Below are 20,752 nucleotides of genomic sequence, written 5' to 3' on the forward strand. Positions count from 1 at the left end.
GCTTCCAGCGTTGGTCGAAGTTGACTCGCAAGCTCTTGCTCACTTAGTGTCCTCTATTGCGGCAGCTGTTCCATGGAGGATGAGAGACGCAGTTTACTATGCTCGTGCTTGCATCTCTTCGTGGAACTCTTCGATTCGGCACGTCTATAGGGAGGCTAATCAAGTTGCCGATGCTCTCGCGGCTGTTGGTCTCAATGCTCAATCATCAACAATTTATTATTCAATTAGCTCTTTACCTGTAAATGCCAAGGTGGCTCTTATGTACGATTCTCGGGGGTTTGCTACCCATCAGAGTGTTCGCCGTCAATAAAATTTCTCTTTTATTAAAAAAAAAAAAAATGAGGCTGGAAAAAAATTTCTTGTGATCAAGTATTGAAAGCTATTGAGAAAAATTACTACATTGCAAAATCTAGTCTTCTAAGCTCAAAGAAAAATCTCTTTGATTCTTTAAAAGTTCAACTAACACTCTAACAAACATCATCTTTCCAGGTTGAGGAACTTTTGAGAGATCATCCTAGCAAGGCGACTTGATATAATTGACCATTAGCTTGCTCTGATCAGGCACTGAAAGATAAGTCGATAAGGAGTTTGTGACTATCTCCAGGATGACCCTCAGAAAGTGGCTACAGGCTTCTAATTCACTTGTAACCCAAAATACATAGTGATAATCTCCTTGAGTTTAAGGGTTAGAGTGGAGTGGAAGTTTTTCTGAACCACTATAAATATTCTTTACACTTTACATTTCATTTCTATTATTTATTCTATGCAACTAATCTCATACTCTACACACACACACTTACATGTTAATCTCATCAAACTTATCTACACTTATTTTGTTGGAAAGCTCTAAGACTTCAGTTGTAAGAGAACTTGTTTTCCTTTTTGATAAAGTATTTAAAAGTCTATTCAACCCCTTGGCTCCTTAGACTTTTAGCTTGCTTGGACCAACAAGTGACATTAGAGCAGCAGTTGTTCTAAATGATCATCTCACTTGGTCATCTTGAGCAAATCTCAACAAAATCATTTTTCAAAACCTCGCATTAAGAGTATGGATCTTATTTCTAATTACTCTCAAATGTGGGACGTTGGGGAGAACAGATCAGACCAATCAAGATTGAGAAGATCAACATTGTGCATCTAGCCATATGTTTCGGACCATTAAGTACAAGATGACAAGAGGAGTTTGAGGATGAGCAAAGTCAAGAAGAAGCACCACCTCCACCAACAAGACTAGTTAAGGTTCCAAAACCCTATGATGAATGGATAAAAGAGGATCATATTCTAACAAAGCTCCACAATGATGCCAAAATAAGATCATGAAGACCCTTGAATTGATAAATTAAAGTTATCTTTGGAAAAGTGAATGGGCACACGGCAACAACGAAGCAACTTTGGGACAAACTAATATAACTCTCCACAAGAAATGAAGAACATATTAGGGAGAATAAACTAAATATTGTTATTTCAAAAAAAAAAAAAAAAAAAAAAAAAAAACTAAATATTGTTGTGCAAAAATTTGATTCATTTGAAATGTTACCAGGCGAATCCAGCCATTGACCAAATGGAAACCAGTTATACTAATACTTTTGAGTGAATTGTCTGTGTTACAAAAGCATTATACACCACGAGAGATCAACTCCGATCCAAAAGCTTGAGAGCACTACCCAATATAATGAATACTATCCAAAGTCACAATCATAAAAAGTAGTAAGGAGTTTTCCACCATTAATACTAAAGTCTTATTTTGGGATCTCAAAGACCATGAATACGAGATGGTGAGACTAGACATAAGAAAGAGGCTGACAGAGTGATCTGATGCTCAAATGATGATATGAATATAGTACTCGCATGAACAGCTCAACTGGTCATAGAGGTAAAACTTTGGAAGAATGACCAGGGATCGAGTCTCACTAGTCCACAGTGTGGGAGCCGAATGACCAGGGATCGAGTCTCACTAGTCCACAGTGTGGGAGCAACCTCTAAAACTAAGGGGGGTTCCTTGTGCGCATGTGACGCTTTGGAAGAATGACCAGGGATCGAGTCTCACTAGTGACAGTGTGGGAGCAACCTTTCAAAGTAAGGCGGGTTCCTTGTGCGCATGTGACACTTTGGAAGAATGACCACTAGTGACAGTGTGGGAGCAACCTTTCAAAGTAAGGGGGGTTCCTTGTGCGCATGTGACACTTTGGAAGAATGACCAGGGATCGAGTCTCACTAGTGACAGTGTGGGAGCAACCTTTCAAAGTAAGGGGGGTTCCTTGTCCGCGGTGAGCAAAGGTCTAATCTCTGTGGTTCCTATTTCATTTCCTGTAGGTAGTTCTTTTATGGCTAAATTAAATTTCATAAATCACTTGAAAAACTAATAAAGATTGACTCAACATATCAATACATTAATAAATTTTAATGCACAATAGTACCTGAGTGTTAATTATACATGCATCTTATCAATAATGTTCAAATCGTAATATACAAATGTATGTTCATATAAACTATGTTACTTAAAATGATATTTGTTCCAAGAACAATGAATTAATGTTCTAATGGTTAAAATGACATTAATTACTATATCAACCTCTGAACAAAGGTAGAGGCCGCATTGTCAACATCGTGGGAAGGCGGCCTTTGTCAACCTCCGAGATCCAAATCTGAACCTCTCAAGCGATATTCAAAGTTAAACCTTGAGATCCATAGCTGTCTTCGTGACAACTAGAGCTATCATTAAAAAACAGTCAACGCCTATCCAACATCGATTGCAGTTGGTGACTATCCAATTATTGGTTGTTTTTTATTGTTTATTTTTTTTAAATTAGGGACTTAATTAATTGCTCTATATATTATCTCGACTTAGGGGTTTATTTGACAAAATTTCCTACAAAATATGTTACTTAAAATGATATTTGTTTCCATAATAATAAACTAATATTCAAATAGTTAAAATAATATGAATTACTATGGGACCTCAGTAGAGGCATAATAGCTTGTATATGTGGATATCCCCTTCTCTTGTAATAAAAAAAAAATGACATGAATTACTGTATTTATATATGAAACATCAAAATATCTTTATCTGGATATAATTGATATGATGCACATAGCTACATCCTACATGAGTCATGACCTAATTAAGGTGTGATTATCTTCAGTTTTATGGGATTTATAACCTTCAACGAAACTTGAATTTCCTTAAGATCGAGTGAGATCTCAGCTCTCAAGCTCAATAGCTTGCAAAATTTTCCAATATATTTACAAAGAATTATCACTACTACAGAAAACGGTTTTAACGTCGGTTAAAATACTCCATTTAACGTCGGTTATCTTTCGACGTCGTCTTAAGAGACGTCGTAAGTAAATGATACGACGTCGGTTGAACAACCGATGTCGTATGTAATATACGGCTTCGGCTTTTACCTAAAAGCCGAAGCCGTATATATATATATATATATATATATATATATATATATATATATATATATATATATATTTTAAATAATTTACATACGACGTCGGTTTTTAGGTAAACGCCGAAGCCGTATATATTTATTATTTTTAAAAAATAAAAAATAATTAGCCTACGGCGTCGGTTTTTAGGTAAAAACCGACGCCATATATATATATATTTAAAAAAAATAATAAATATATACGGCTTCGCCTTTTACCTAAAACCCGAAGCCGTATATATTTATTATTTTTAAAAAAAATAATAATTAACCTACGGCGTCGGTTTTTAGGTAAAAACCGACGCCGTATGTTCTTTTTTTTTTTTTTTATTTATATGCGTTTTATGTTTTCTACCCCACCTGTATCAATTTTCAAACCCTGCGCAGCTAGCAATTTAACATTCAGCATTCAACATCAACTAATTTATTAAACTAATTCAAGCTACTAAACATAAAACTAATATAAGTACCACAATTCAACAAAACTACTAAACATTAAGCCAATAAACATAAACTAATTTTAAACGTAAAGTATCAAACTATTAAACATGAAACTAATATAAAGAACACAATTCATTAAGCTAATTCAAGCTACTAAACATAAAACTAATATAAGTACCACAATTCAACAAAACTACTAAACATTAAGCCAATAAACATAAACTAATTTTAAACGTAAAGTATCAACTAAGAAGCGTTTTATTAACCCATTCATCAATAAGAAGCTTAGACCATTTGTCTCTAACTTCATCAATCTCTTTTTTGTTGTAGGGCAATCTTCCTTGTCTTTCCAAAGCCTACAAAGTTTAAAAGAAATAAAATTAATAAATAAGCAAGTATTTTTAAACATTTGAAGCCAAAAGATATATTAAGAAATTACTTGCCTTATCCATTCCTTTGCTTAGATTGTTGGAAACAATTTCCAACATGAACTTCATCACATAATAACCACATTCGGTGGTTCCCTTTTGTATAGCACACTACATTGAATTACAATAAAAATAAAATAAATTAATAAAAAAAAAAACAATAAGTTTGCATGTTTTACAAAGTGAATGAAGTACTTACCGAACATATAGTCCATTTTGGTGAACGATTTTGTTTCTTTCCACTCATCATGTTTGTTGCAGTCATACACCTATTAATATAAGACATAGAATATATATAAATACTTGGCATCACTAGTTTAATGATAACTATTAATTAATTATATAAATTTACATACGTTTCCATTATATGTTTAATGTCTTCACGCGGCCCATGACCAAGTGAATCAAACCAAAAAATTTCATTTAGTCGAGGACAAATCGCCATCAACATCCAATGCTCACTACAAATAAATAATTTATTAGTTTTAAGTGAATATAATATATAATAAAAATATATTATATATAAGTACTTTTATTTAAAACGTAATTAATACTTACTTGAGAACATATGGGGCTAAGTATACCAATTTCTTCCCCGACTGCATGGTGGCATTTATATATGATTTCCTGTCTTCCATATTATTCATTTGTGGTTGAATCCAATATGGATCTAGGAAGCCATACGTGTCTTTTGATGCCAACTCAAAACTAATGTAAATACCCCTATTCACAAACACAACCAATTATATATAGATTACCAACTATATAAATATAAAACTATTATGAATAAATAATACTAAAGAACTTATTACCTCATAAAGAACTGAATTACAGAAACATCGATGGTCTCCATATTTAAGAAACGCATTATCTCATCACTTAGAAGGTGCAAGTCATAGTCAATGTTGCCCATAATACCACGAGCCACATGGACCACAAGAGGGTGTTCAAAACTGCGAGCTATTGAAAAGGCCTTTTTGCATCCATCAGTCAAAGAATCATCATCAGGTATAATGAATTGTTGATGAACGGATTGCACACCCGAATGAAAAGTCAATTTGGTCTTTTCTTTTGACTGTGAATTATAATACAAGTAAGAATTATTATTTTAAAAAGTAAATTACTTTTTTAAAATAGAAATATTTTCAGTATACATACCACATCAACTTTAGTACATAACTCTACCAGCTTCTTTGGCCAAGCAATAAAGTGTTGAATTGCATCACCTACAAGCTGAACCTCACTGGTGGGGATTGGTACATGTGCACTTGGATCACTAACTTCATTTACGCTCACCTTCACATGATTTATATCCAGTACAACCCCATGAACCTGTCCACCACTGTAAGCTGTCCCATATGCTACTGGACGTCTAATTGGATCTTCTAAGAACAGTTGACATCGTGCCCCTAACTACAATAATTTTTAATTAAAAATCATATAAAATTTTATTGATAAATAATAATAAGATAACTTTAAACGAATACTTACAGCCGGTAAATTACTAAAAGGGTCTGGGGAACTAGCTTTGTCACTTGGAGGTAGTGACACAACATCCACACATACGTCATCCACCTGCTTTGCTTGTAAAGGAGTCTGCATAGCACTAAATTTCAACATCATACTAGCTATTTTTGCCTCAAATTGCTCAGTTAATCGTTGACCAAATTCCTCCCGTTCAGAAATATTTTGCTGCTTTTGTTTCTCTAGCGCTACTGCAACGGCATCATCAACCATTTGTTGAACATCTTCAGGAGGCTTTTCGCGACGTTTTGCATGGCCAAATACACTTTTGAAGCCATGTCCTCTTCCCATGGCTCTAACACGTCCAGAATGCTCATCAGTACCCAATGCAACAGTCAATGAATCTTGTCTTCCTTTCTCAACAAATTCTCCTTGAGAAATTTGGATCTCAAGAGCATCCTAACATATATAAAAATTATTCAATAATAATTACTATTACTTTAGTAAATGACAACATATTTACTTACAATTTTTTCCGCCACCAATCTTGTTGATTCAGTGCGATAATTTCCTGACTTGTCAATTCTTGCTTTCTTCCACTTTTCGGCTCTACGTGGAGGACTTGGAGGACTCATTGTATACGTCGGATCTGCATCAGCCAACGCTTGTTTTTCTTTCAACTTCTCATCCATCATCATCTTCTCCAACCTTTTATAACCTCCTCGAGCTAAAAGATGTGGATGAATATTCTTAGCTTGTATGTCTTGATATTTTTTTCTTTTTGCCTATATAAATACAAAATATTAATCAAACTCTTTACATGTCCCTCATAATAATGATAGAGTTTATGTTGGAAATATTGATAGAATAATAACGATACCTCATATACTGAACCTGTATGCGACTTTACAAACTCATCCCATGTCTCTTGTTCAATGAAGTTGTATTTTATACATGGGCTCATACCTGCAAAACTACCGTATATATGCTTGCTCACCAATTTCGCTTTAAAATCTTTCCACCGATCACCCACATATCTTAACCATACTCTCCTCATATCAGTTGTGTCGGGAATATCATAAGTATTCTGCAAAACAAAATTATTTATTAGTTAGAAATGTAATTATAGAAACTTTATGAATAAATCAAAATCTTACAAAATTAAAAGTTACCAGGATTTGTTTCCAAATAGTACTCTTAATATTTTCTGGGACATTCGGCCATTCATCTATGGTGATAGGAGTATGTATTCGTCCCACTAATGCAACATAACTTTTAAATGCACTGCCTTCTGGCCCGTAGACAGGCTCCAATCCATCAAGCTCAATGTGGTGCTTCCCTTCAGTAGAACGCTGCAGAATGAGTTTTTGCATACGAGTGGCGCCCCTCGTCTTAGAAGTAGTATTACTACTTTGAGTAGTATGAGTATCTTGTGCAGTACCATCCTCTGTAGTACCATCACCATTTGCTGAATCCATACGCCTGTTTAGAAACAAAAATTATTAGAATATATAAAAGTACTACAATAAGAAAACTAAAAAACAAAATAAATAGCAGGCATTACATGTAATAATCAATTCTCCCATATCCCTTCATGATGATCATCTCGTGATGCATGTACTTCATCTATCTCATTATCAATAATAGTGGGCAATAAACTTGAAGAAAATGGTGGTATTTCCTCAATATCAAAACTAACATCTTCATTCTCATCTCTAGTAATTTGTCTCTTTCCATGAAGAACAATTGACCATTTTTTGTCACAAGGATCACTAATATAAAAGACTTGTTTTGCTTGGGATGCCATTATGAACTGCTCATTTTTGTGCCCTTCACGATTAAAATCAGCAAGTGTAAATCCCAACTCATCAACTTTTACACCATGTTTATTATCTACCCATCTACATCGAAACACCGGCACCCTAAACAAAACATAATCAACTTCCCATATTTCTTCAATCACACCATAATATGACAACTTTGCGAACACAGGATTTGTATCTTTCGAACTACTGAAATGCATGGAATTTGCAACCAAAGTAACTCCACTGTTTTGCATAGTGCTCTTTTCATCTTGAGCTTTTGTATAAAAAGAAAACCCATTAATGTCATATCCATTATAGCATAGGACATCCAAACCAGGACCATGTGCTAACCATGAAACAGTTTCAGACATATTATTCTCTTCAATAACTTTATTTTTGAACCAACGAATAAAAGTTAGATTATGTTCGCCCACAATCCACATGTCTGTCCTTCTTGGATTTTGCTCTCTAATCAATGCCTTGTGTTCATCTAAATACGGCTCGACTTCACTTGTATTATGCAAGATGTACAAGTGTGCCTCCTCAACATCTTCACGAGGCATAGTCTTCACTTTGACTCCTCGAGTACCCTTCCCAGCAATTCTTCCTTCATGTCGATTAGTAGAAACACCAATAGCCTCTACCCCTGCCAAATATTCTGTACAAAACTCAGTAACCTCCTCTGCAACATAGCTTTCAACTATAGATGCTTCCGGCCTATATCGGTTCCTAACATAACCTTTTAATACTTTCATGTACCGTTCAAATGGGTACATCCACCTCAAATAAGCTGGACCACAATGTTTGATCTCTCTCACCAAATGCACAAGCAAATGAACCATGATATCAAAAAATGAAGGTGGAAAGTGCATCTCTAGCTGACACAGTGTAACAATAATGTCATTTTGCAATTCATCTAATTTGTCTGGATCAACAACTTTCCCACATATTGCATTGAAAAAGAAACAAAGTCTTATGATGGTATATCTCAACTTTTTAGGTAATATGCCTCTAACAGCCACTGGCAATAGTTGTTGCATTAAGACATGACAATCATGAGACTTCAACCCCACCAACTTTAAATCTTGCATATTAACAAGTTTACTGATATTTGATGAATACCATTGTGGTACCTTTACTCCACGTAAACACTCACAAAAACTTATTTTCTCCTTTCTTGATAAAGTATGAGCAGCTGGAGGCAAATATGTTCTCTTATCCCCGCAACGTGGAGCTAATGTAGGTCGTATACACATTTCAACCAAATCCAATCTAGCATTGAGTCCATCTTTAGTCTTACCTTTAATGTCTAAAAGAGTTCCAACAAGACTATCACATACATTTTTCTCCACATGCATCACATCAATACTATGTCTCACATCTAGTGTCTTCCAATATGGAAGATCAAAAAATATAGATTTCTTTTTCCACGGACTCTTCTCATTTGTAGGTATCTCTTTTGACCTCTTACCTCTTTGAGATTGAAGCTTTTGAGTCTTACCAAAAGTAACATTGATGCATTCAACTCGTTCATAAACTTGATTCCCTGTTAATGGTTGTGGAACATCTGTATAGTCTTGAACGCCATTGAATGCCTTTTTTAATTTTCTATAAGGGTGAAATTTATCAAGAAATCTCCGATGCCCCATGTATACAGTCTTTCTACCATGAACCAGTTGATGATAACAGGTATTATTTTCACATATGGGGCATGCCTTATGACCTTTGACACTATATCCAGACAAGTTACCATAAGCTGGAAAGTCATTGATTGTGCAAAAAAACATTGCATGCAACTTAAAAGTCTCCTTCCGGTATGCGTCAAACACTAACACACCTTCATCCCATAATTGCTTCAAGTCATCAATCAAAGGCGCCAAAAAAACATCTATATCATTGCCTGGTTGTTTTGGCCCAGAAATCATCAAGCTTAATAATATGTATTTGCGTTTCATACACAACCATGGGGGTAGATTATAAATTATCAACATAACTGGCCACGAGCTATGCTTGCTACTTAGGTTCCCGTGAGGGTTAATACCATCAGTACAAAGTCCAAGTCTAAGATTTCTCGACTCGTGGCCAAATTCAGGAAATGCATTATCAAATGTTATCCATTGAGAAGAATCAGCCGGGTGTCGAAGCTTGCCATCGGAAATTCTTTCATCTGCATGCCATGATAAGTTCTTCGCATAGCTTGGATTTGCAAACATGCGCTTAAATCTTGGAAGATTTGGGAGATACCACAAAACTTTAGCTGGTGGACTTTTCAAACGTACTTTACCACTCTCTCTTGTTTTATAACGAGATGCCCCGCATATTGGACATGCATGCAAGTCTTTGTAATCATTCCTAAACAATATGCAATCGTTAGGGCAAGCATGTATTTTTTTGTATCCCATACCCATGGGACACAACATCTTTTTGGCATCATATGTACTCTTGGGAAGTTCATTACCATCTGGAAGCATATCATTGACTATTTTAAGTAAAGCAGTAAAGCTCTTGTCGCTCCACCCATTCCCAGCTTTCAAGTTGAATAATTTTAATACAGCAGATAATCTGGTATATTTACTACACCCTGGCCATAAAGGTTGTTTTGAATCATTCAATAATTCATCCAACTCATTTGACCGATTGGTAAACTCTTCTCCAACATCGCGAAACATTTCATCCAACCGATATTCAGACTCATCATCTTCATTGTCAACATACATGTTAGATGTTGTAGCCACATCGCTTTCACCGTGCCAAATCCATTGTGTATAATATGGATTAATCCCATTAACAATTAGATCATCATATATGTCTTCTTCACCTAACCTTTTCTGATTACAACATTTCGTACAAGGACAGAAGAACCTCTTATTACTATTCGGAAGGTTATTATTTGCAAACTGTAAAAAATTTCTAACTCCATCTTCATATTCCTGACTAAGTCGATTAGCTTTCATCCAACTTTTATCCATCACAAGCCAATCTAAAATAATAATAACCTAGTTAAACATTTCTTAACAACATTTTAACAAATTTATATAATTATAACTACTACAACAACTACACTATATTCATTTCGGCCAATTAGTATTACATTTTTCTCACAACATTTTAAGTTAAATTATTTGGTAAGTTATATACTTGAAAAAGGCAAATTATGGACCAAGATTCACCTAGCATGGTGGGCCTTGGTCCAAAACAACATCATTTTATATTAAGTATCAACTAGTGCAATATATTCAATATATAACATCATCATGTATTATACACTTAGCTTGTTCACTTAAATTATTTGGTAAGTTATATACTTGAAAAGGCAAATTATGGACCAAGATTCACCTAGCATGGTGGGCCTTGGTCCAAAACAACATCATTTTATATTAAGTATCAACTAGTGCAATATATTCAATATATAACATCATCATGTATTATACACTTAGCTTGTTCACTTAAATTATTTGGTAAGTTATATACTTGAAAAGGCAAATTATGGACCAAGATTCACCTAGCATGGTGGGCCTTGGTCCAAAACAACATCATTTTATATTAAGTATCAACTAGTGCAATATATTCAATATATAACATCATCATGTATTATACACTTAGCTTGTTCACTTAAATTATTTGGTAAGTTATATACTTGAAAAGGCAAATTATGGACCAGGATTCACCTAGCATGGTGGGTCTTGGTCCAAAACAACATCATTTTATATTAAGTATCAACTAGTGCAATATATTCAATATATAACATCATCATGTATTATACACTTAGCTTGTTCACTTAAATTATTTGATAAGTTATATACTTGAAAAGGCAAATTATGGACCAAGATTCACCTAGAATGGTGGGCCTTGGTCCAAAACAACATCATTTTATATACACAATAATAATATTTCAAGATATACACAATAATATATAAACAAAATTTCATAAAATTCCACATATACACACAACAATTCATAATTGACCCACTAACTTATAAAATTAAATATATACACAATTATTCCTAAAATTTCGAAAATATACACAATAATAATATATAAAATTCAAAATTCAAAAAATATATATACATAACCATTTTTAATTTATAAAATATATATATATATATATATATATATATATATATATATATATATATATATATATATATATATATATATATATACGTACGTACCTTGCGACGATGTTGTTGGCGACCGGCGACGACGTTGGGCGATGGCGAGGACGGCGGCTTAGGGCGACGGCGAGGACGACGGCGAGCGAGGCCGAGGCCGAAGACGACGGCACTGTTGCAAGCGAGGCCGAGGACGACGTCGATGTGCGGAGAGCGAGGCCGACGGCAGTGGACGACGGCTTAGGCGGCGGTGGAGAGCATCGTTGGCGTAGGGCGTTCGGCGGCGGTGGCGTACGGCGGATGGAGCAATGAGCTGAGGAGTGAGCCGTGAGCTAGGGCGTTTGGAGCAGTACGTGAGCTGGAGCTAGCTTCATAAATTTTTTTTGGAGTAAGTATGTACCTAGCTCGCTTCATAAATTTTTTTTTTTAATTTATGTATACGGCGTTGGCGTTATACGACGCCGACGCCGTATACCATTTAAATATTTTTTTTTTTAATTATAGTAAATACGGCGTCGGAGATTAATTCTCCGACGCCGTATCTACTATTTATTTTTTATTTTTTTTAAAAAATTCGAGTATACGGCGTCGGCGATATACGTCGCCGACGCCGTATACCATTTTATTTTTTTTTTTAATTATACGATACGGCGTCGGAGATTTAACTCCGACGCCGTATCTCCTATTTATTATTATTATTTTTTTTTTAATTTGAGTATACGGCGTCGGCGTTATACGTCGCCGACGCCGTATACCATTTTTATTTTTATTTTTTAATTATTAGAGATACGGCGTCGGAGATTAATTCTCCGACGCCGTATCTACTATTTATTTTTTTTTTTTTAAATTCAAGTATACGGCGTCGGCGATATACGTCGCCGACGCCGTATACTATATATATATATATATATATATATATATATATATATATATATATATATATATATATATATATATATATATATATATATATATATATATATATATATATATATATATATATATATTTTATTTGAGATACGGCGTCGGCAACGTATAACGCCGACGTCGTATCTCGTATTTATTTTTTATTTATTTTTTATTTAATATACGGCATCGGCCATACCAAATAACCGACGTCATATGTATTTTTTAAAAAAATAAAAAATAATTTTAAATATTTAACGTCGGATTTTCAAAAAACCGACGTTATAATGTAGACGTTAAATCCGTTTTCTGTAGTAGTGTATATATAGTTTATTCGAAAGCTACCGCCTGTTACGTACTGAAATTTAGTACGCAACTAAAGAAATCTTTCGAGCAGGCTTCTGGTTCCTAACCGCATTCGAGTCATGGCAAACTCCAATGGACCTATAGAAGAATAGTTAAAATAGAAGAATCACAATATATTTCTCTGAGTGGTTCCCAATATTCATATACAATGGACCTATTTATACTAAATTACTAATACCTATAATAATTAAGTTACTACAATTATTCTAACTATACAAGGAAATAATATATTCTAATATACATAAGTTCCTTATACTAATATTTAGTCAATATCCTCTAATTACATATAGACCCTTCACTAATTAAACTACCAATTATTTCTTTACTTTGATGCGTATCACAGCACCAGTAGACATTACAACATCATGAACTCCCTTTTTTATATCCACGTACAACAGGTCCAGTTTGTCGGCCATGTTTAAGTTGTGCAATCAGAAATGTTTGATCACAGATTTGAAGTTTATGAATTCAAGATTTGGGTATGGAGGGTGATAGACATTGACCTCAAAAGTAACATTCAACCGAGCCAGCTGGCCTCACAACATTTTTCCATACAGGCAGCAGGCTTCATATATGTAACTTGTGCCTTTACACATCAAATATGAGAAAAGTAAAGTTTTGATGGATGGTGGTGATAAATGCAAGTTATCCTGGTGGGACTTAAACTCGTGATCTGGCTCTTATACCGCTTATTAATTAGATAATCAAGCATTTATCATTATGGCAAAAGCTATAGGTAATAGAGTAATAACGAAGGCGCAACATAACTTTATTTCCTTATACCGTACTGCCACACATTTTCAAGATGTGAGTGTTGGGATTTGACCCTTTAAGCTCTTTATCCCAGAGATAAGCATTCAAACATACATCTGCTCCTTCAAAACATGTGAGCAGCATGTGGGAAGTTTCCCTTGCCCATTACAAAGAATCAAAGATTTGGTTTCATGAAGATGAGATTGTAGTAGGTTACATGAGAAAGCACTATATATGCCACCAAAAAGGTTGCACTTATAACAATACACATGCAACTTATCAGCATAAAGATTAAAGGCTGACTCAACATATCATTATTATATCTCCAGTCTCCTCCTACTTATTTAGACTAAAATTTTGACTCAGGGAACAATATAATATGATTTAAAAATTTACAACTAAAATGCTATCATCTTATCATACCTTTAATTTCTAAAAGGATTTAGAATGTCATCTTGTAATCTTTTTGGCTCATGATGACCTAAATCTGACTCACCCCCCATACTCAAACTTAAAATCCACCAACTACCTAACTTCCCTATAAATATACATGGATATTTGCATAACAATCAGTTGAAATACAAGCAAGCAAGCAGCTCATTCCAATCTACTCACCCTTACTTTACCAAAGATAATTTCTTGCTGATAGAAAGAAGAAAAAAGTGAAGAGATGAAATCAAGAATCGGAGAGGAATTGGTTGCTATATACTACTGGGCAATTTTATTGAATCAGAGATCAAGAAAATGGGCTCTTCCTCATTCTGCCACCCAATGCCATAATCTCTCTCCTTCTTCAAAACTAAGAAATGGTAAAGGAAATTCTGCAGTTATTAGCAAGATGAACAAAAGTGGAGAAAGGGTGGACTCTTTTGCAAAAGGCATCAGAGAACATGGTTAGTATATATATATATATATATATATTCAATCAAACTAACTTAACACTCTAGCTGCAAGAAACTATATATTATAAATTATTAATAATTAGTTCATTTCTATTATCCAGTGAGACTAAGGCCTAAGATAACAGACACTGTGAAGGACAAGTTGATCCTTGGGGCAAAACTTCTCAAAGCAGGTGGCGTCGAAAAGGTGTTCAAGAAGAACTTCAGTCCTGTTAGAGACGGTGAAAAGCTTTTGAAGGCATCTCAATGTTATTTATCAACAACATCTGGTCCAATGCCTGGCCTACTCTTTGTTTCTACTCACAAACTTGCCTTCCTTAGTGAGAGATCAATCAAAATCCCTTCTTCAACCGGAAAGTCCAAGAGAATGCATTATAAGGTATCAATCCCAATTGCAAAAATTAAGAGAGCAAATGAAAGTGAGAATTTGAAGAATCCATTAGAAAAGTACATACAAGTAGTCACAGAAGACCATTTTGAGTTCTGGTTTATGGGGTTCCTATATCATCAAAGAACCTTGATACATCTCCAGGATGCAATTTCTCAAGCTCAGTAGCCTTAGAATATTTATTATTATCAGGAGAAAGTTATTATTCTTTCATTATAGAATGTAAACAAAGTTGTAGATCCCAAAAATCTGTATATATGATTGAGTAATTGCTTAAACTGTTCAGGAAATTTGTTGAACATCCTCATTAAAACGTACTGACCAATTCTGTGACCTGAAAACAAAAGTACCATATGATATGAGAGAATATAATAATACTGCCTAGTCAAAGCTTAACTATAACTGCTGCAGTTTTGTAAGCATAGGCAAATGGGACCAATTTCAAGCTAAGATCTTTTCATTTGTGCTCCTGCACAAAGCACTTTGTCAAAACATCTAATAAGAAATAAATCAACATCTTTTCATGCAGGACCAAACACTTACCTTGGGATGGATTAACGGTTAGTGCTTGCAAATAAAAATGAAATACTCGTCTACATTGAACTCTAAGCTTAATGTCTCTTTAGACGAGAGTTACGTTGAGCTTTCTTTCATTTGTTATTTACTCAATTGGCTTATGTCCCATCCCTTGTGATGTCCTATATACCATGTCACTTAGTATCAATTTAGTAAATGGATCTGCCAAACTAAACCGGGACCTTACAAAGTAAAGTGCTACAGCACCATATTTGATAAGTAGTCCCCGCACATTACCGTGTCTTACACCAATATGCCTTGACTTACAATTATAGACTTGGCTATAAATAAGTCTTAGCCATAGTAGTAGCACTATCACTATGTACTAATATAAGAGTCATCGTTTTAGGCCAAACCGGGATTTCAAATAACAAATCCCTTAACCACCCAGCTTCTTTACATGCTGATGCAAGTGCAATAAATTCCGAAGCTATTGATGAACCTGTGGTACAAGTTTGCTTCTTAGAAGCCCAGGAGATTGCACCACCTCCTAACAAAAACACCCAACCACTTGTTGAAGAATAATTGTTAGTGTTTATGATTGTAAACCCTATTTATATAATTGGCTATATTGTGGCAAGACAGATAGGTGTAGGTTAGTGCTACTGATGGAGTCTCTGACGGACTAGTTCCTACACCAGTACGTGAAGATTTGGAAACTTGTTGAACATCTTCACCGACTTACCTTCAGAACCGGTAGAGAAGATTTCCTTATTCATGCTTTTGGAAACCAAAGTTTAAGAAGTTAGAATTTTTCCTAGGAAGAAGTATGGAAAGTGATCTTCGTCTATGTAGAAAACTAAAATGGAAGAAGTTGTGGATACTAACCTCGTTTCCCTGTTTCTCTGTTTATTGTGTGTGTTCTTTGACTGCTTACAACTCAGATATATATACTATAACAATGGACAGTTTCACAGACTTTTCACCTCCTAGCCTATTTATTGTTATGCCTTTCATCTTCTATAACTGCTTATTTCTAACACTCCCCCTCAAGCTGGAGCATAGATATTAAGCATGCCCAGCTTGTTACAAATATATTCAACCCTGTCCCTACTGAGCCCTTTAGTGAACAAATCAGCTAGTTGATCGCCACTACGAACATAAGCCATAGAAATTAAGCCTTGTTGAATCTTTTCACGCACAAAATGACAATCTACCTCAATATGCTTGGTACGCTCATGGAACACTGGATTATTTGAAATGTGTATAGCCGCTTGATTATCACACCACAAACGTATAGGCTTTACCACTTCCACACCAACTTCCTTCAACATATTGTGCACCCAAGTTATCTCACATGTCACATGAGCCATTGCCCTATACTCAGATTCCGCACTGGACCGAGCCACAACAGTTTGTTTCTTGCTTTTCCAAGAAACCAAATTACCTCCCACGAACACACAATATCCTGTTGTAGACTTCCTGTCGCTCAACGAACCTGCCCAATCAGCATCTGAAAAAGCCTCAATTCTCATATGTCCATGATCAGCATATAGAATGCCTTTACCGGGCGCATTCTTGAGATACTTTACAATTCGAACTGCTGCTTCCCAATGAGCTCGTGTAGGTGCTTGCATGAATTGACTTACCACGCTGACTGGAAAAGCAATGTCTGGACGCGTAATGGTGAGATAGTTCAACTTTCCCACCAACTTCCTATATCTTTCTGGAGAGTCAAAAGCCTCCCCCTCACCAGCCACAAGTCTAACGCCCTGCTCCATAGGGGTCTCGCATGGTTTTGATCCCAACAGCCCAGTATCATCAAGCAAATCTAACACATATTTCCTTTGGGAAAGAAATATTCCTCTCCGAGAGCGAGCAACTTCAATCCCTAGAAAATACTTCAATACTCCCAAATCTTTCGTGTGAAACTTTTCTTTGAGAAAAGATTTAAGAGCTTCAATTCCCACTGCATCACTACCTGTGATTACTATATCATCAACATAAACAATCAAGAGAATGCACCCAACATTAGTGTGCTTGAAAAAGACAGTATGATCACACATACTCCTTTGCATACTAAACTCAATAATCACGCTACTAAACCTCCCAAACCAAGCTCGTGGTGATTGCTTCAAGCCATATAGAGACTTCTTCAATTTACACACTCTCCCAGACTCCCCCTGAGCAACAAACCCAGGAGGTTGCTCCATGTAGACTTCCTCATCCAACTTACCATGCAAAAAGGCATTTTTGACATCTAGCTGATACAGAGGCCAATGTTTAGACGCAGCTAAGGAAATAAAAATACGTACTGAAGCGATCTTAGCGACAGGGGAGAATGTTTCTGTATAATCAACACCATAAGTCTGTGTATATCCCTTTGCCACTAAACGAGCTTTAAGTCTAGCCACAGACCCATCAGGATTCATTTTCACAACATAAACCCATTTGCAACCAACTGCCGTCTTACCAGCCGGGAGGGGTACCAAATCCCAAGTATGATTGTCTTCAAGAGCAACCATCTCTTCCTCCATTGCGTGTCTCCACCCATCATGAGCTATTGCTTGACTCAAAGTGTTTGGAACTGACACAGAATCTAAACGTGATACGAAGGTGCGAGATGATAGTGGCAAATGATCATAAGACACAAGAGAGGAAATAGGGTTTTGACAACGACGTTTACCTTTACGAAGGGCAATGGGAAGATCCAGGTCATTTGACGAAGATTCTGGTAAGGGGGAAGTATCCACTTGCGGTTCAGGCGGTGCCACTGCATCTCTCGGCCGTCGAGTATAAACCTGTGTAATGGGGGGCCTAGAAACAGACTCGACTGGTATGGTAATAGTATACGTAAGGAAATCATTATCTGGAGTAGACCCATACCCAGACGATCCCACATCCCCAGAGAACACCATGTTTTCAAAGAAGGTAACATCAGCTGACACTAAATACCGCCCCAAGTGAGGTGAATAACACCTATAACCCTTTTGAGTACGCGAGTACCCCAGGAATATACACTTAAGTGATTTAGGATCAAGTTTCCTGCGTTGAGGACGAACATCCTGGACAAAACAAGTGCATCCAAATATTTTTGGTGGGAGATGAAAGAGAGGTTCTGTTAGATACACCAAAGAATAAGGAATTTGTCCTTTAAGGACAGATGAAGGCATCCTGTTGATCAAAAAACACGCAGTATGAACAGCATCAGACCAAAAAACCTTAGGCACCTTCATCTGAAACAAAAGTGCCCGAGCGACTTCTAACACATGACGGTTCTTTCTTTCTGCCACTCCATTTTGCTGAGGGGTATACGCACACGAGGACTGATGAACCATCCCATTTTGGCTCATATAAGTGGAAAAAGGTTTAGAGAAATACTCTTGTGCATTGTCACTTCGCACACACTTAATACTTTTATTAAACTGGGTTTTGATCTCAGCACAAAAATTACAAAAAATTGTAAACAACTCATCTCTAGATTTCATAAGATATAACCACGTACACCTAGAGAAGTCGTCTACAAATGTTACGAAATATCTAAACCCGTTCGTCCCTGTGACATGACAAGGACCCCAGACATCAGAATGAACAAGATCAAATATAGATTGCACTCTGTTATTGACACGAGGAGGATAGGAACCCCGACAATGCTTAGCAAACTCACACGACTCACACTGCAAAGTAGACAATGACTCTAAACCAGGAAACAACTTCTTTAGGATCGACAGTGATGGATGACCATACCGACAGTGTAGTTGAAGAGGAGAGGTATCACTCAACATGGCCTTGGACGGAGATACAGACTGTTCCAAAACATATAGTCCTCCGATTTCCTTCCCCTTACCAATAATCTTCTTCGTCAAAAGATCCTGAAATAAACAATAACCCGGAAAAAAGGAGACAAAACAATTCAAAGTCCGTGTGATTTGGCTAATGGAAAGCAAATTAAAGGGAAACTTTGGAAGATATAATATAGATGACAAAGGTAATGAGGAGGTTGCAACAGCACTGCCTCGACCTAAAACTGGAACAGATGACCCATCTGCCAGAGTAACCATGGCCCCAGGGTTTGATGAAGAATATGAGGAAAAAATTTTAGAATTACCTGTCATATGGTCACTAGCTCCGGAGTCAATGACCCATTGTGTAGATGAAGAAGACACACATGCAACAGGATTACCTGTTTGGACAAAGGTGGCAGAAGAAGTCGATTGATTGGATGGAAACTGGGGTGGAGACTGCACAAGAGAAGACCCCTTCAGTTGATTGAATACTGCTAACTCCTCATTTGTCATAACCACCATATGTCCTTCAGGCCCAGAGGTTGTGTTAGCAAATCTTTGCTGTCTTGGTGGTTTAGGACATTGATTCTTGAAATGTCCTGGTTCTCCACAATTGAAACATACCCTTGGTCCTCCACGACCTCCTCCGCGGCCCCTTCCTCCACGTCCTCGATGACGACCACCTCCACCGTGACTATTGTACCCTTCATTAGTATACCTCCCTTGCGACACAAACGTACTTCCTTCGTTATTGCTGCCTTGTGATATAAAAACGTTCTTCTCGGGGGGTTCATCAGTACTTACTGATGCATTCTGTATCTGGGAGAATACTTGATCCAATGATCCTAACTCTTTGTTTCCCAGCAATTGTGACCTAAGAACCTCATACTCTTTGTCAAGTCCAGAAATCCAGCTAAAGGCAATTAATTGATCACGTTGAGCTTTCATTGTTTTTACATCAGTTGTAATAGGCATCGCAGTACATAAAGCTTCACTTAAACTTTTGAAATCATAATAGTAATCTCGTAGATCTCGACCCTTTTGATTAGGACGATAAACATCCTGGGACAACTGATACAGTTTCCTCAAATTACTTGACCCACTAAACCATTCAGACACTAGATCCCACACTGCTTTAACCGTGGTACAATGTTGCATTGATAAGATCACTTTCCTATCAATACAATTAATTACCCGCGATAACAAAGCTTTATCATCTGCCTCCCACTCCTTATTATCTGGAGGGCAATCTGTATCTAAATGGTCACCTTTACCCATTCCATCCAAATTAATTTTGACCAAAAATTTCCATTCAGCAAAATTAGACCCATCAGCAGCCAGAACTACATCAATTAATTTAGACGGAGTAGACACAACAGTAATATTTTTGTTTTCTGCCATATTATATACGTGCCCAGTAAAAAAAAACACAGCAATACTCCAAATTAA

The 20,752-nt window shown here is 36.1% G+C and overlaps 1 protein-coding gene across 1 annotated transcript; it reads left to right on the forward strand.

Moving 5' to 3' along the window:
- Positions 1-14,214: 14,214 nt before the first annotated feature.
- LOC109155087 (GEM-like protein 4) lies at positions 14,215-15,292 on the forward strand. Its single transcript, XM_019302814.1, has 2 exons — positions 14,215-14,605; positions 14,716-15,292. Exons 1-2 carry the CDS (start codon positions 14,383-14,385, stop codon positions 15,168-15,170), a joined length of 678 nt encoding a protein of 225 aa, XP_019158359.1. The 5' UTR covers positions 14,215-14,382; the 3' UTR covers positions 15,171-15,292.
- Positions 15,293-20,752: the final 5,460 nt, after the last annotated feature.

The sequence above is a fragment of the Ipomoea nil genome, unplaced genomic scaffold, assembly GCF_001879475.1.
Source record: "Ipomoea nil cultivar Tokyo-kokei standard unplaced genomic scaffold, Asagao_1.1 scaffold2690, whole genome shotgun sequence".
Classification (NCBI taxonomy): domain Eukaryota; kingdom Viridiplantae; phylum Streptophyta; class Magnoliopsida; order Solanales; family Convolvulaceae; genus Ipomoea; species Ipomoea nil.

Coding starts and splice junctions, on each gene's coding strand:
- LOC109155087 (XM_019302814.1), top strand. CDS start 14,383: ATGAAATCAAGAATCGGAGAGGAATTGGTTGCTATATACTACTGGGCA. Junction 14,606..14,715: donor AAAAGGCATCAGAGAACATG/GTTAGTATATAT, acceptor TCTATTATCCAG/TGAGACTAAGGCCTAAGATA.